We start from the raw sequence: 17,492 nt of genomic DNA on the forward strand, positions 1-17,492 counted from the left end.
TCGGAAATCTAGAGTCTTATCTTCTCTTTTGGAAGTAGATAAAAGACAGCTACGGCCACCGTGCTTTTGCCCCAACGATGCAATTTTATTTTAAATCAGTTTTAGCTTGCTTTTCATTAAAAGTAATCCCAAAGCAGTACCAAGTAAAACTAGACAATAAAATGATGCATAATTACAAAAAGTTATTTTAGAAGTTAAGATTTAAAGCCTCGAAGCTGGTTATACTTATCAAAATCACCTGATTTCTTAATACAGTGAGTAGCAAGTAAAATTACAAGTAATGGCTGAAAGTGTAGCATTTGAGGTAGACAGCTGATGCCAGCCAAATATCAAATTAGTTTTCTGATTCCTTCTTAGGTATAAGCACGTACAATTCATGTTGGATCAAGGCAAAGAAAAGCCTATCTAATGCAGCTTTCTGTTCCTGCTCTGGCTGACCAGGTGTCCTTGTGAAAACTAGAAGTGCTCTACTTATTCACAAAACCCAGTGTTCTTCCTTTAAGGCTTGCAGGCCATCACTTGAGCTGTAGTAATCACCTGTGGTAACCTACCATGAACCCATACCGTAACTCTGTAGCTAAGGCAAACAGAAGCTTTCCAGTGCCATAAAACCAATTGGAGCAAGGAGGACTGAATGCACAATTTACCCCACATCAAGTTCCACTGTATAACTATATCATCAACTGAATTTCTTTTACTTTTTTATTCATGTCGTTGGTAAATACAAACACCACCTTTGTAGAGAATGCTGTATTGGAATTGGAATATTTAACTAGAACAACACTTCTAAATCATTTGAAAGGCTATCTCATCTGATGCAAAATCTAGCAGGGAGCCCAGTGGCATAGGGTTATTCTTTAATTCCCACTGTTGATGTTGTGTAACACATTCCTCATTTATAGTGTCTATAATATAATCTCTCCCCTAGCCCCCTTTTATTGCTTTAGTATGTAATGTCATCAGTTTTCAGAACTCCCTTCCTGTATCTTATTCTGAATTAACACTACAGTATATAAATCAGTTGTTCATGCCTCATCTAGTTCAAAGCTATATGTTTTGTGATTTTCTGCCTCCGCAACTGAAGTCCATAGATATTCAGTAATCAATATGCTGAATCCCTTTTATTGCTAAGTTAATGAATCCGGATTAGTCCAGCAAGTAATTCTTTCTTGAAACATACCTACATGCAAAATGTTAAATTACCTTATTACCATTTTGGAAGGATTTTTAATATTCACAAATTTCAAAAGCTACTGGCCACACAAAAAAGGCAACAAAATTCAGTGTGCTGTGCTATTTCCTGTCTCCCTCCCTCCATAAAGCTGCATGATACCCTAGAAGCCTCAGGATGACCTACTCCTGTCCAGGGAACTTAAAATCTATAATTAAAACTCAGAGAAAAAAAGAGTTAGATGAGTAAGAGAGAATGGTAAATGTAAAAGAATGACTTGAATTGAGACAACATGTAAACCCTAAACCCAAGTTAACAAGGCACAGTTTATTTATTTATTTATCCAATTTATAGGCTGCCCATCTGAACAAGTGACTCTAGGCATCAAACAGAATTAAAATAAAACTTCCCAGTTCCAGTGTTTACATAAGTTATAGAAAAATAAGCCATGATTGTTACTTTATGCATTGGGATGTTAGGATGCACCAAACCATTTAGCCTACTCTAGGATGTTGTGCCAACCCAGCCATTAAGCATTACTCCAGAATCATTAAAGTTGGTATGAATGGGAGAGAATTGAGCCAGATCCAGATTGTGAAATGATTGTCTTCTAGCACAATCCCAAACAGAATTTTTCCTCCCCACTTTATCTCCTATTTGTAGTGGTGGGAACACTTACCTTACAAATGGCTTATAAACATCAGTCTCCGTATATACGCACGCATGCATACACTAGCACTGAGTTCCACTGTACTATTCCGTTTGCTTTTTGTAGGGAGATGAAGTCCTAAAATAGCTCTCCCTAATTTGGGTAACCCCCAAATATCTTCTAAATGTGGTCCCAAGATTCTCAACCAGCTTGGGGGAAAGTCATCTGAAACATTCCCCCACCCTGATAGAGACAGACAGACCAACTGCAGAAAACTGTTTCCCTTTCTGTAGGTATCAAGCCATTCAAATGTTCTCTGTGTGAATATGCTACTCGCAGCAAAAGCAACCTCAAAGCTCACATGAATCGCCATAGTACTGAGAAGACACACCTGTGTGACAGGTGTGGGAAGAAGTTCAAATCGAAAGGCACCTTGAAGAGCCATAAACTCCTTCACACTGCTGATGGTGAGTAGCTCTGGGAAGGTTTGGAAACACTGCGTCCAGATGGCAAATGAAGTAATTGAAGGATGTGATTGGAAACAGAGTGCCCATGTCTTATTTAATATTCTTTAGCAGGTGGACCGACATATAGGGGCCAACCACCCAAGGATACTTCAGGTGTCAGTGTTCTCAGTGGGACATGCTGTCATGTACTGTACTTTCATTCCTCTGACTTGTATGAAAGGTCCCTGCACTACACTTGTAGTTTCTCAGAAAGCTTATATGATGATGTTTATACACCACTTCTAGAATTTGACTGAAACAGGCAGGGTCCCACAAGTTCCAGAGTTTTTGTTGTTATTCAATTTACAAAGACAGAAAAGAGCAGTCAAGAGTATCAACCAAGCCTTATCAGAGCAGACAGACACTTTTACTTTTTCAGCTTCAGCTTCAGTTTTCATTCTTTTGTGTGGGCAGTTTGCCCCCCTTCTCTAACCAAATATAGCACTTTACCCTTCTGTTTCCGGTAGACTAACTTTTGTTCTCAAATGCATTCTGAGTAAGGGTGTCTTAACACATCATGATCTGAACCCAGCATAGTATGTGATCCTAGCATGTAAGCATCCTTCTAAGCCATTGATTACGATCACTACTCCTATTTATCCATCTAGGTTTAAGGAAAGGGCTTACTAAATTAATCTACAGTTTACCATCCCTCACAGTCCACAGAGCTGGCAGGTGACCCTGGATTGGCTGGTGATCCTCAGACAGATAAACCTTTGATCTTCTGTTCTTCCATCTATCTTCTGGCCCATGGCCACCTAGAAGAGTGTCCAATGGCTCTTTTCCTCTTCAGCACTCTTCTCCTGCAGATTGTGCCTTTGAACACTTTGGTGAGTCTTCTCCAGTCCCACTCAGCATGCCATAAATTCTTATTAGTGTAAACTGCTCAGTCCATTTTAAGTTTAGCAGCAAACCTTATCCTGGATAGAAACCAACAGATCAACGATCCATCTTCAACAGCCCTTGGAACTATTTAATCCATGTTAGCCATTATAGTGCCTTTAGCTGCCAACCAGATTCTCCATTGCTCAGCTTCTTCTCCCCAGAATTCTCAATCTTGGGTGTTTTTAAGACTTTCTCCTTTGTTTTCCAACCGTACCCACTCCTTCTCCTTCTGCGAGACCTGTCCTGTGAGAAGCTATTTCCAGCACATTATCATCAAAGTTCAGACTGAGGATAGAGAGTTTGCTTAGGCTACTCTCCTACCTCCCGACAAGCACCCCCTCTGAGACTGCATGTATATGGTTAGACGTGATCATCCAGCACAAAAGCCATGACAACCGAAGGCTTTTCACAGTGTAAGGATGATCCATGAGCCAGGGTTGACTTGTAGGACACGGTTCAGTATGCATATGGCTGCACACAAAATGAATGTGACACAATTAAGGCTTAGATATCACCTGAGTTGGGCCAGTGAACACTGTACACATCCTTACTGTTTTTTCTCTATACAATAAAGGTATAGTTTAAAAGTCTGGATAGTCTGATATGATGCTGTCTGTTACCAGCCAATCATTTTTAAAGACTACAGGCAGAAATTACATTTGCACTCCTGAAGTACTTTTCTCCAAATTATTTTCAAATTGCTGCATGGCTCTACATTTAATGCCTAATTTCAGTATATAGGCCCAAGAAGCTAAGAATTGTCTTGCTGGTTCAGACCCGGAATTGTAGTACACTCTTTCCCCGAGTTACCTGACTGAATGATTCTTTTGAAAAGAAGCTATGTGAGCTCTGTACTGGTGTCTACCACTGCTCACTTCTGTATTCTTACCCAGAAGAGTCATCCCAGCATAAAACCTCACTGCCTGAGTTCATTACGGCTCATGGCAACAGTTGTGTTCATCAGAATCTGACTTTTTCTTTCTTCAGAAGGGTAGAGAACATTTTAAGCATCAAATGGTTTTGGTGTTTATTATAGGAAAACTGTCATCTTCTGCATACGCTGATCCCAATTTTCTGCAACAGTTCTGAATCGAGAGGAAGAAACTAGCTTTCTTCACATTCGTGGACATTTGCCTTTTCCACTTGCACATTGGGGTATCTTTTCAAGTTCTTGACAGGTCTTTCTAAAAGGATTTCAAACAGCCTCTCTCTGTCCCAGTTATAGAGGAAGAGTAGGAGTAGAACAGATCTCTGTGTGGGTTTAAATACGCTCTCTGAATATTAAGCTACTAACACTTATTTTGCAAAATAATAATAATAATAATAATAATAATAATAATAATAATAATAGTAAAAAAATGAGAGAAGGGGAACCAGTGTAGTTTGTGCGTGCTAGTATTGGAAGCTGCTATGCTGTCTAGGACTGTTAGGCATAAAATTTAACAAATAAATACATGCTGGAGGCAAGAATATTAAAAAGATCAGTGTGATGGAGAATCAGTCTCAAGACTTGTGGACTTGTATTTTGACCTACATTTCTCTTCTGTCCCCCATAGTGCAGCTTCCGACCAATCAGGTCATTTTTGTGTGTGTGTGAGAAGATGTATGCAAAATAGTAATTAAGCAGTTCAGCTTTCTCCCTCTTGTACATCTTCATCTGGCCATCTTCTCCAACCAGCAGCTCAACCATTTCCCTGACTTTCCTCTTGTTTTGCACATACCTGTGCTTCTTTGTTTCTTTGGCATTTATGGCAAGCCGCAGCCTCAGCTACATATATTCTCTACTACTGAAGCTGCAGCTCATTCCGAGCCTTAGCATTCCCGACCACATCCTTACAAATTCAGACAGTTTTTTGATACCCCGCTTTTGATATATGTACCTCTTTCCATTTCTTAACTGATCCTTTATGCGGGCAATTCTTTATGCTTGAGAGAAATTGCTCATCAACAGCCAGTTCTCTTCACCCCTGATTATTATATTCTTTGTCCACTATTTCCCCCTTTTTAATATGCTCCTCCGTTTGGATCTGAGTCAGTCACTTTCTGTTTCAGGAAAACAGTTCAAGTGCACTGTGTGTGATTACACTGCTGCCCAGAAGCCACAACTTCTAAGGCACATGGAACAACACGCTTCCTTCAAGGTAAGAAGCCTGCCACCGGTCTTGTTTTGTAAGTGTGATTCATTGGCTGCTGCCACGCCTGACAGCCCAAAGTTTCAGGATTACAATTTATCAGCCTCTAAATCAATTCCGGAACTGAAGCAGAATAGTTTTAACATTTAGCCAATCTGATGGGTTGAAGCAGGAATTTGCATTCTTTCATTCTGATACAGTTTTCACATTATGCTCTATATTTTAAAAAGGCAAAGCTGGATCCAGGCTATGATACAGGAGAGTCTGAAATACTTTGAGAATTCAGAATCCAAGAAATGGTCTTTAATAAGGGATGGATGGAATTAGGAAGCTCCCTTATGCCAATTGTGATCATCTGTCTGCCTACTGTAGTATTGTTGTTAGCCAACTTTACTATCTAATGGAATTAAGAGTTCTGGGGGTTTTTTTGTTTTTGTTTAATCATCTTTCTTGTTTGACTGACATCAACTCTCCAAAGTTTCAGTTGAGATCTTCACATTTACCTTCTAACTGGGAATGTTAGAAATTGAACTGCTTGCTCATTCTGGTAGGTGCAAATCTGCGGAGCTTTGGCCCTTCACCAATAAATGGTGGAGAGGAAGAACATCATGAAAACTATTTTTATGAAGGGAACAGATAGTAACAAGGCAGTTATTTTATACGGTAAATAGATCAAAGAACGTCTGTCTCACAAGCTGATCTGTGATACATTGAAGTGCCTTTACAAAGTTACAGAGCTATACAAGGAGAAATTAAACTGCATCAAGGAAGCCCACACATACACACACACATAATATAAATATTATATGTATATTTATATTTATAAATATATATCAGAAGCATCACTAAATCACATTCAGAATTGCAGCTATATTCCTGGTGAGATAAATAAGTAATTAACAGTAGAGTGTGAAGTGGCTACTACTACCAAAAAGATCCTTGTTTGCAGTCATCACTTAAATTTTTTAGAAGTGGGAAAAGGTAGGGCCTTGGCTGCTAATTTCAGCATTTGAGCAGGGCTTCATTTATAATCTATTACTTATTACTTATTTATTTTAAAATTGTATATGCTTTCCTTCAAACCCAGAGTTTCCCACAGTCAGTTGCAACATGTTTATATCACCAAATAAAATTATGAAAAATTAAATAAAACATTAAAACACAATAATTAAAGTACATAACCATGAAATGATAAAAGCAACAACTGGCACAATTAATACATTTCTAAGCAGCAAATATGTTTACTGGGTTAAACATTAATAGATTAAGCATTAAACATTAATTGATTAAAATGCTTGAGAGAATAAAAACAGCTTTGCATAATGCTGAAAAGACAGTAAAGTTCAATACTAGGTACACCGCACTATGAAGCATACTCTAGGATCGGGGGCTGTCACTGAAAGGTCCTGTGCTCAGGTGGCCATTCAGCACACCAGAATGCTGTTCCCCGACCCCTAACCTGGACAGTCTGTCCATAGGGATACCATGTTTTGATGTCCTCAAAGGTTGCCAAGAAGTCTAGAGCAATCAACATGTTCCCTGTATTACTGTCCTAGCAAAAATCATCCCTTAGTGTAACCAGGGGAGGTTCAGTGTCATACCCACAATTAAAATGGATGCAGAAAATCAATTTCATCCAATATTGTTTGGATTGAATCAGCCCCCACTCTTTGCGGCAGCTTGTTGAGGAAGAGGGTGTTGTCCAGAGGCCTGTACAAGTTGGGTCTAGTGATGGCTTTTTTTTAGGAGTGGTCTCATGAAGGTCTCCTTTCATAAGGTTGAGACCAGTCTTTTTCATAAGCAAAGATGTATACCTAGATCCAACTGACCATTGTTTTCCTACTAGGTATAGTCAGGAGAGAGGGAAGCAAATAGTTGGTTGGCTGAACTCTTAACAAACACTGTCCTTACCCTCAGACTTTAAAAACTGAAAGTCACCCAAAGGAATCTGGAATAATTTAAACAGACTAGTGTTGTTGTGAACCTTGGCTGAGAGATGCCATAATGGTTAATAGTATAAGGGTTGTATGACATTTGATGAATGGAGAGAATGGGCAACAGGCTAAGTGGAGTAAGTTTATTTCAGATTATATATTTTGTTCACAGTAAAGTATTGCCACGGGATTTACATCTCACATTTTGTTCAGGGATTCAAGATAGTCCCCCTTCCATTTTCCCTCACAGTGGGTGGCCTGAGAGAGAGTGACTGGTCCAGAGTCACCCAGTGGATTTCTGTTGCTGAGGGTGGACTTTAACTGGGCACCCTAGTGCCAGTTAAATGTTTTAACCATGACGCCACACGGTTTCTATTAAGATAGTTGGAAAAATCACCAGGAGATGTGAGGAACATAGCAAGAGAGCCATGAGTGTGGTTAGCAGGCCACAGTCTCAAGCAACAATCCTGACTGAAGAAGAACAGAAGAGAAACAATTGTCTCTGGCCTAGGATTTAGTAAGTCTTATTATGAAAAAGGGTGAAGTGATAGCACAAGAACTCGAGTGAATAAACTGCTTTCAAATGTGGACCCTATTTATATGTATTTCAAAGCCATTACATTTTAGCTTTCTTCCTTCTGCAGATTTGGTCCCCTTAGGTTTTGTTTGTACAGTAGTTTATCAATGTGAGAATCCTCTCTTACATCAGGGAAGGCTGGAAATGTGCAGAAAAACAAGAGAAGAGATGATCTCCATCATTAGCACAATGTTATGTAAAAGTTGGTCTCAACTCAAGGCAAACAAGAAGCTTAACATTTATGTAAGTCAGGGATGCAAAACAACTTGCCCCAAGCTCTTTTATGCCCCCCCCCCCAAGAAGAAGCCAAATCTGTAGAATTTTTATTTTGTGGGGCTTTACAGGCTATCCTTCTGCATCCATTCTTGTGCTCCTAGATCTCTCAGCAGTTTTTGATACCTTCGATCATGGTATCCTTCTGAGCCAGTTCTGTGGGTTGAGGATTTGGGGCACGGTTTTACAGTGGTTCTCTTCCTTTCTCTGGGGCCAGTTCCAGTTGGTGTTGGCTGGGGGTAAGAGATCACTCCCTTGTTCCCTCTTGTGTGGGTTGCTGCAGGATTCTACTCACAGGACAATATGTATTAATTGACCGTAATGGCAAACATCTGACTCAGAGAGAGGGAGATGCTGCAAAAATTGTACACGCATGCATTGGTTGCAAAGTTACTTTTTCATCACCATCGTAACTGCAAATAGTCACTGTCTGAGGCAGTTACTAAACAAGGAGTACCTGTAGGTCAAAAACTACTTTTATTAGAATAACTATAGTAACAGAACCTTGCAAGTCTGAATGTGCTTCCCTCCCCCTTCATTTTATCTTTATGTGAGTTAGAGAGGGACCTGTCTGAGACATTTTGTCAATTTAGTTTCTTGGAATGGGTTTAACTCGCCCTTGTCTGATCATTGCCTTGGTAGCAGCTCTTCCTCCTGTCCTTCAAGGTCATTCCCTATTCCCTCTATAAGACGATACCTCATCATTTAATGAAGCAAAGAGGTGAACATAAAAATGTGGCTTATACTCTCCTGGCTAGTTTGCCTCTAAGACAACTCCAAAACTTCAAGCAATTTTTGTGTTCTTCAGAGATTTGGATAAAGGACAGGTGCACATAGCCAAAGTTTCACTTGAATTCAGCTTCTCAAATGCTAATTACTGGAACATTTAATTACAATTAGGTTACCCAAATTGTAAACACTTATTTGTTGCTCTAGTTGAAGACTGGTCATTGTTTCTAATAGCAGTTCAGAATCATTAGCTGACACACAAGATATTAAACAATTAACTCTGAAATTGTTCTAAAACCCTTTGACTCCTAAGAGTCTAAGTAATGTATCTTAAGAAATAAACCTATCTTTCATCTGTTTTATCTCTTCATATGAATTCTGAACAGGTAAAAGAAGCACTTTCTAATACAATATAGAGTGCTTCAATTATTTTCCCATCTTTTTAAATAATACAAATATATGAAATTAAATATATTAATTTTTAATGAAATTAAAAGCTTAGATGGAGGACACAGTTCCAGTGCTGTGAGTTATCATAACTTAATGAACCCTCCCTATTCAGAAGGGACACATCTCCAAGTGGAAACTACTATGAGAGTACTGTATAATGTATGACATCTTGAGAACAGATAAGTCACCAAAGATGGGTTAGATGGAACTGGGCTGCAGTGTTGGCATAGAATCTCTGAAACAATCTGAGCAGTGCCCTAAGGTGTATCTCAGTTCCCTACTAGCCTGAAGTTCTAATGCTAACCCATTTGGATGGCACCATTATAGAGATTTAACTATCATCTCTTATACATATATCTCTGGAAACTTTCTTTACTGGGCTGATTTTATCTGGGCGTATGGATGAGTGTGGTCTATGCAACATAGTCTGTTTATATAACTTGGATAGAGGTCTACAAACTCATCCACCTTTGGGCCAACGTCTTTCTTCCCTTCGGGGATTTCTGCTGTACCTTGTTTCCTTTCTAAGGTGACTTTTGACACTGTGATTTATGACTGAACATCTGTAATCAGTAAGATTATCTACATGGGGCAGACATTGGAGAGAGTGCCAGAATTTCAGCTAGATAATGATTAAACTTTGGTCAGGGGTGCATGATGGAGGCCAGATTACCCTGTACTCAGATTTTTACTGACTTCCACAATTCAAAGTGGCCATTTTGCTATGCAGAAGACCTGATTCTTTGGGGGTTGTGTAAAGGCCATATGAACCTGTCTGTTATTTATGATAATGGTCATTAGAGTCCACAATTAGTTTGATGAGATAGACTTTTTTCAATAGCAAGAACCAAGTGAAGAAACTCCTTGCTGGAGAGGGTGTTTGGGTTCCTGTTTTACTTATTTATATTTCAAATTTGTCACGGCCCATCTCACTGCAGAGCGACTGTACTTGTTTTAGACAGGCAACAAAAACATTTCTGTTCCATCAGACATTCATTACTGCATGATGCTTTATGTCTCTCCATTTTGATGATAATCTGTGCTCAGATTATTTTTGGATGGTAGTTATTCGCTGATGAATGTCTGTATTTTACGATAAGTTTTATTTAGGGTTTTTTTAAAAAATGTATGTATGTATGTACAGGATGTTCTGTAATTTATGGGCCACTCTCTTTCGGGCCAGCCTATCTACAGAGGTGTTGTTCTGGGAATAAACGCTCTGGGAGAAAAGCAGGAGGATAACAATACTAGTAGTAATAACAGCAGCAATAACAATCTATATTAACTCTTTAATTTGTTATTACGACACTCATCTTCACATATTGAACAGGCTTAAATAGGTCTGGGCCTTCTAAGTATAAATCTTGGATACAAACTGCATTAAACTCTTGGCATACATTATCTGAGAGTAGAAACGTGAGCTTTCTTATTTATTGGTCTCTTCTGGGCTTTGTGACAGTTCAGTTTGGCAGCCTAAGACTTCTTGAAATAAATGCCGTTTTTGTGGACAATTTCTGTGTCTCTGTGCACTCCTCCCCGCATTAGCCTCTTTTTCGAAGTCTTTTTTGAATGGGGTTAAAAACTCTTTTTCCTGTCTGTTTGCATTTGGAAGTATGCCACTAAATTAGCACAGGGCATTAATTTTATTGCACAGTAATTTATTTAGTCAATAAAAAGGTTGCAGTTGTTTTTGTAATTTCATTTGCTCTGGCAATCTATCTCTTTATGAAAGAGAGCAGAATTTAGCAGTCATGACAAATAAATAGTTGATTGAATTGTTCAGTGCCGATAGTTTTCCACCAAGTTGTAAAACTTTTCAGGGCGTAAAAAGGTAATAAAATTGAAGATGTGTTGCCATGATACATTTTGCTTTCAGACAGTGACATAATGGGACAAGTTTACTTGTTAACATACGTAGCAAGACAGATCTAAATCTTATTATAGTAAGCTAGCAATAAGATGTGCAGCGTCTGAAGACAGAATACGGCTATAACTAATTCATTTCCTTTTCCTTTCTCTAGCCTTTCCGTTGCGCACACTGCCATTATTCCTGCAACATATCTGGTTCTCTCAAAAGACATTATAATAGGAAACATCCCAGTGAGGAATATGTTAATGCGGGTTCCGGTGAATTTGCAGCTGAAGCCCTTCTCCAGCAAGGTAACCTGTTCATTTTGAAAACACAGAGACTTTTCTTTCCATTAATTTATACTTACTTTTCTCACAGAGGGAATATTTTGCAGTTGTTGCCTTAATTTCTTTCTGGGGGGGGACGGTGGTTTCCCTTCCCCTTCCCCCTCCGTGGAATGACTTTTGAACATCATTTCCAAGAAAGAAAAATGGCTGAGTTGGAACTGATAAATCACATCAATGAGAAGTCTAATATGTCCTTCTTGTTCACTTTGGAAAAAAATAATCCAAGTTTAATCCTATGTATCATCTGAGAGGAGCAACGTTCTAATCAGCCTCTGTAGGTTTGGTTTGGTTTGGTTTGGTTTGGTTTGGTTTGGTTTGGTTTGGTTTGGTTTGGTTTGGTTTGGTTTGGTTTGGTCTGGAATCTCCAAACCTGAATGTGGAAATCAGCTCCCGTCAATCTCTGCCCTTCCAATCTCACCATCTGGTAAGCTTTGCTTTGAGAAATGTTTTGGGGTTGTGCAAAACCTCAGAGAGACATTTTGCTTCAATCATCCCTTCCATGCAGCGCCCCTTTGATACATCTCTGCAAAGTGAAGTGGTGCCTTGCCTTTCACCACTGCAGTGGAGTCAGCAAATCCTATTAAAGCAGCTGCTTCACTGGTCTTCAGCCGTCTGCTGCACAGGGGCAGAGGTCATTCCTATCAAGCGAAGCAGTCTGCCTAAAGTGCATCTGATTGAGTAAGACTGACATGCAATTCATTACAAGGATTACTGACCAGGTCCCTATGAATCTGACCTAGAGGTGGAATCCTGGTTAGTTACTCTTTCTGTGAAACTCCCTAAGGGCACATTCACTTTGCACTTCATTCCAACATATATTTATTTGTTAGAGATGTGAAATTAGCTGGACCTGCTTCCAAATAGTAAATTGAGCACCAGAAGATTGGCCAGGCAGGTGGCAAATTAAAAAGGAATATTTCTTTTTTGGACCTTAAAATAAGTTTTTTGTTGTTTTTTTTTAGAAAGGCTTTGGAGAACTGTAGAGTATTCATATGTAATCTCTCAGGAGATTGTCTTTCATCTCCCAGGGGACACTCTGCTGCTGTGCAGTTTGGCAATCTGGCAGTACAATCAAGTAGCTTGGCGGGTACGAAATGGATTTTAAAAGTCCAGCACATCACAAAAGGATGTAACACTCCTGCGAGTGGGGAAATAAAAGTCCCCAATTTAGACTGTGGTGTATTTTAGAAAGCTGAGCTGGTTGAGTGAGATGACTTTCTTATTTTATTTCTGATTGTTTCCAAGTTATCTTCCAATGTTGAATGACGTTATGTAAAACTTTCTTCCCCCATTTCAAAGCCGCTCATGAGGATTTAAAATTTTCCCCGTTTTGTTACACTAGAATAGATGCCAGAATAATGCTGCAGCTCTAGGTAATGAATAAAACATAATTTTCCCAAGCATGACATTTTAAAGCATTGCCAAATTATTCTTTTTCTTTACCTTTTTTTTTTTTTTGCAAAGAATTCATGTCTATAAGACGCACGGACCTATGTTTCAGCAGCATGGAAATGGTGGCATAATGCATTAAAGAATCTGCACTGAGTTTTCCCTTCCAGTGTGACAAAAATTTGAATAGGACAGATTAGCATAAAATATATGGGAAGCTATTTAGTCCTGACCATGGCTGAGAATACAAAAGTTTGTGATAACATAAAGATGGATATGTTTGTTACAGTATGTCCTAGGAAAGGAGGTAGCTCAGGGCTAAGGAGTACACGATCCATCTTGGGACTTGGTTACAGTTCCACTTTTGAGAACACTGGGGTGGAGGAGTGTGTCTCGCTTATTCCTTCTTACCTGCAGGAGAAGTCAAGTAGGAACAAACAGTGTGTACAGTGTACAGTGCTCTTTTCTGATTAAGCCAGAGTTTTTAAAGTTCTGATTGAATGGGATATCATGATAGACATATTGACGATGCCCCCCTTCTTTGGAACAGCTTTCCCTCTGGAGTCCTCCTGGTCCCAGCCCTGCTGGGATTCAGGAAAGCCATCAAACCCTGGCTCTTTCAGCAGGCCTTGGGGTGGATCTGTGCCGAAGCTGTTTCGTTTTGCAGTAGAATGGTTTTTTAATTGAATTTTAATGGTCCCCTGGTGCACTGGGAATGCTGTTATTTGTTATGTTGATTGCTAACGTATTCTTTCTTAACCTTAGTATGGATATGCTGCTCAGAGTCAGCAACAACTGAAGTAGCGCCATAAGCCCAGTAAAATAAAATATAATAAATAAAAATAGCACACCTGTATTCATTATGGCTAAGCATGTTGTGCGAGTCAAACTACTGTGGTTTAATATGTTGTGTAGAGCCAATGATGGTATACTCAACAATCCTTGGTTAAAGAAATCATGGATTAGTGTAATATATGAACCCATCCAGCTACTGTCTATTAGTTATGATCCTGATGTGATGCCTCTAACATCAGAGGCAGCGGACCTAGGAATATCAGTAAGAGAGTGATATTTCTGTCCTGTGCCCCTTCCTCCATCCATGAGGTTGGCCATGCAGGAAAGAGGAATTGCTTTAAATGGCTTTTTGGTTTGATCTCATAGGGCTGTTCTTTCCTAGTCAACTGGTCTAGACAAGTTGGGCCAATGGGCTAATTAAGTGTAAGACAGTTCCCTCAAGGCAAAGGCAGGGGCCAAATTCATTAGTCACATGGAAGGTTGAGATATTCCGTGCAAGTCAAGAATCCAGTATCAAATCAAGAAACAGAATATCCAGTATCAAGTCAATCCAGTATCAAGTCAATCCAGTATCAAGTCAAGAAACAGAATAACCCTTGCCTGCAACAGTCTAGAGCAGTGTACCATATTAGAAATTAAAACTGAGAAAGGTTAAAATATTTATTTATTTGACTTCGCAGACCCCCCCAAAAGGGTCTTGGGGAGCCCCAGGGGTCTCCAGACCACACTTTGAGAACAACTGGTCTAGAGGGATATAAATAAGTGTTCCTTGATCAACTTCATCAGTACTTACATTTGGGCAGGGCGAGGGGAGAAATTTCCAGTGTAGCTGGGGATGTATCTACGCTGTGCTTCTGTGTCATATGCCAATCAATGTTGGTTTACTGGTAAGAGGCAGTTGTTTTAGAGGTTGAGATTTAAATGGAAAAGGAGCACATTTTGATAGAGTAGATACGATAAACTGGGAAAGGGCACTCTAGTCTCCTTAAAAATCTCCCAACTTGTCTTTTGCTTGCCCCCGAAAGAAAACCCTGTGGCCAGAATATTGGTCGAAATGTGGAGATAAGTTTGTACAGTGAAACTCAGTCAGTTTCTGACTCTCAGTTGAAGATTGAGCTGCTCCATGTAGCAGACTCATAAACTCTCTTGGGTTTAAGTTACAGTTCAGATAAAGGCACAAATATTGTATTGTTATCAGGGGTCTCTCTGGCCACCTTCGTATTCCCCTCTTCCCAAATTTAAGCAGCCATACGGAGATTTATTGTAAGAGCTGCTAATCAGGGCAAGCATTCATAAGACAAGGTTTTGTTCGTGGAACCCTCCCTGCATTAATCCTCAGAATACAGTTTCAGTCAATCCTGCAAAATACAAATTAAATCATTTCCAAAGGACCATTTTTAGGGGGGAGGGTGGAAGAAAAGTGGGCTGTCTGTCTCAGAAATATGAAATACTTCAATTTTATGTGTACGCTGGTGTCAAAAGCAGATAAGGTATGCCATTCAGTGACCTTTTGCCTCTATATTGCCACAGTAGTTAATGAATTGGAGAGAAATTAATTTTCTTTAGCTGCGATGTCAATTAACTGCCGTGCAGTTTTATGCTACTGGCTCAATTGCATACTTTCATTTGTTGTTCCTTAATTAAAGTCACAGTGACAAAGGTGGCTATTTTAATTAACAGAGTGTTATTGTTGCAGTAATTTTAATTTAAAAGAAATAAGGGAAGGTCTTTCTTCTAATTGAGTTTTTATTAAGAGGGGAATATGGAATGAATATTTCAGTTTGGGGTTTGTAACTGATAATGTCTTTGTCCTATGCTGCTCCAGAACTGAGAGTCACGCATTAAGGCATTTAATAGAGAAGCAACTCTAGCTTAGGATAAAGTCAGGGAGCTGCCTCATCTAATATGTTTAAAGGTAGTAATGGTGGGGTCTTAGAAAATCCTTGAAGGATAATCAAAGAACTTAATTTTCTTTTAATTTTCCCAAATGAATTAGCAAAAGTAATTCATTCCAATTTACCAACCACTTTGTTGATGGAATTCCATCTTCTGAAAAGCTGGCTGAACATTGTGGGTTGGCCATTAAACTACTGCTGTTGGAGCTGTTGTGACTGTAGCCAATTTTCATTATGTGGCTTGGACATTTAAAAAGGCTTTGCCCCAGGGACAGCCTTCTGCGTTTCCGGAAGTGGCAACTATTGGGGTAGTAGTCTGCCTCTCAGGTCCATGCCTATCTGATGCCATTATTGGTCTTTCCTAAAGGCCACTTATTAGCAGAAAAAGAAAGCAGTGATTAATTCCCATGTTCAGGTCTATTCTGGCTCCCCGCCCCCTGCAAGGATCCAGTAAAAATGTTTGGTTCATTGTCCTGGATTTTTGCCTTTAACATTGAACAGTACCTGCTATAAATGTGTTTTTCCACTAGTCTCTTGCAGTAAGACCAATTAAAACAGGTAACTTTTCACCTACCATTCTAATTTCTTTCCTTGCCACTTCTGCTGTATGTACACTGCTGTTTCCCTGTTCAATTTCAGGATAATCCCACAGTAAAATTGGCAAACTTTTTGGGATAGGCCATTCCTATTATCACCACCCCTTTATTTTCTGTCTGACAGGGCTATCAAAGCAACCAACAATAAAATATCTATTGATATATATGTCAGATATATATCCAGGAATAAAAGGTGGATTCCCTCCTCCATTTTTCCCCTGCAACATCAGTCCTGTGAGTTGGGCTGATCAGAGAGTAACTGATAGCTCTCATAGCTCAGGGTGAACCTGGGTCTCCCCAGTTCTAGTCCAAAAACTTAACCATATAAAATATAAGCAACTAAAACCTGATAAAAATACATTACTATTCACAGGGGAAATTGGTAATGATTAGTTTTGTCTCATGTCTAGGTTCTGTTAGAGCCATGGTTCTTAGACCCTATTACCCCTTCTCCCAGTCTCAAATAATGCCATTACCCCCCCCCCCAGAAAAACCCCAAACCACAGACTTTTGTTTTACATAGGCATATTGGCATTGGATCTTCAAGTGACAAAAAAGTACTTACAAATTACTCCATTATCCCAAGGTTATCCCTAATGACACTTCCCCCCCACCCCCAGTTTAAGGGCCAAAGTGCTAGAGACTTTAAAAAATAGATGTAGGTAATATGTATTTCATTAATATACAGGTAGTCCTCACCTAACTTTGAAGTTACGATGGCACTGAAAAAGTACCTTTACAACTGATCCTCATACTTATGACCATCACAGCATCCCCACGGTCACATGATTGAGGTTCAGGCACTTTGCAACTGGTGGGTGTTTACAACCATTCCAGCCTCCCACGGTCACGTGATCGTCATTTGCTTGCTTCACAGCAGGCTTCTGATAAGCAAAGTCAATGAAGAAGCCAGCAGTTAGTCGCAAGTTGCAGTCATGTGATGTCTCACTTAATGACTGTGGGCAATTCGCTTAATGACCACAATGGGAGTGAAGTCATAAGTCCACCACAGCACAGATGTTTTGTTTAATGACCGTGTTGCTTAGCAAGCAAGTTTCCGGTCCCAATTGTGGTTGTTAAGTGAGGACTACCTGTGTATTCTTGGCATGTTCATACAAGTAAGCAATATTCATCTGAAATATAGTTACACAACCATCAGTTTGCTACCATTTGCCTAAAATCCCTCTATGAAATAGTAAAAGGCTATATAGTATGGGGAAGAGAGAAATATAGAACCTGTGAAAAGGTTAGTGGGGTAACCTAGGTTAGGACCTAATGAAGAAATGAACTTTATTTGTACCCTGGTATGTTTATA

At 39.4% G+C, this 17,492-nt stretch overlaps 1 protein-coding gene across 2 annotated transcripts in view; it reads left to right on the plus strand.

Annotated features, from left to right (window-relative positions):
- ZFAT (zinc finger and AT-hook domain containing) overlaps positions 1-17,492 on the plus strand; it is a 142,450-nt gene that overhangs the window by 100,333 nt on the left and 24,625 nt on the right. For both annotated transcript variants that reach the window (XM_088148946.1, XM_088148945.1), the window contains exons 10-12: positions 2,114-2,287; positions 5,264-5,352; positions 11,328-11,466. In XM_088148946.1, the coding sequence (XP_088005072.1) occupies positions 2,114-2,287; positions 5,264-5,352; positions 11,328-11,466 (402 nt within the window). The remainder of the gene's footprint in view (positions 1-2,113; positions 2,288-5,263; positions 5,353-11,327; positions 11,467-17,492) is intronic.

Source organism: Python bivittatus, unplaced genomic scaffold, assembly GCF_059951505.1.
Source record: "Python bivittatus isolate LINGU-HERP-01145 unplaced genomic scaffold, Pbiv_v1 ctg000590_np1212, whole genome shotgun sequence".
NCBI lineage: Eukaryota > Metazoa > Chordata > Lepidosauria > Squamata > Pythonidae > Python > Python bivittatus.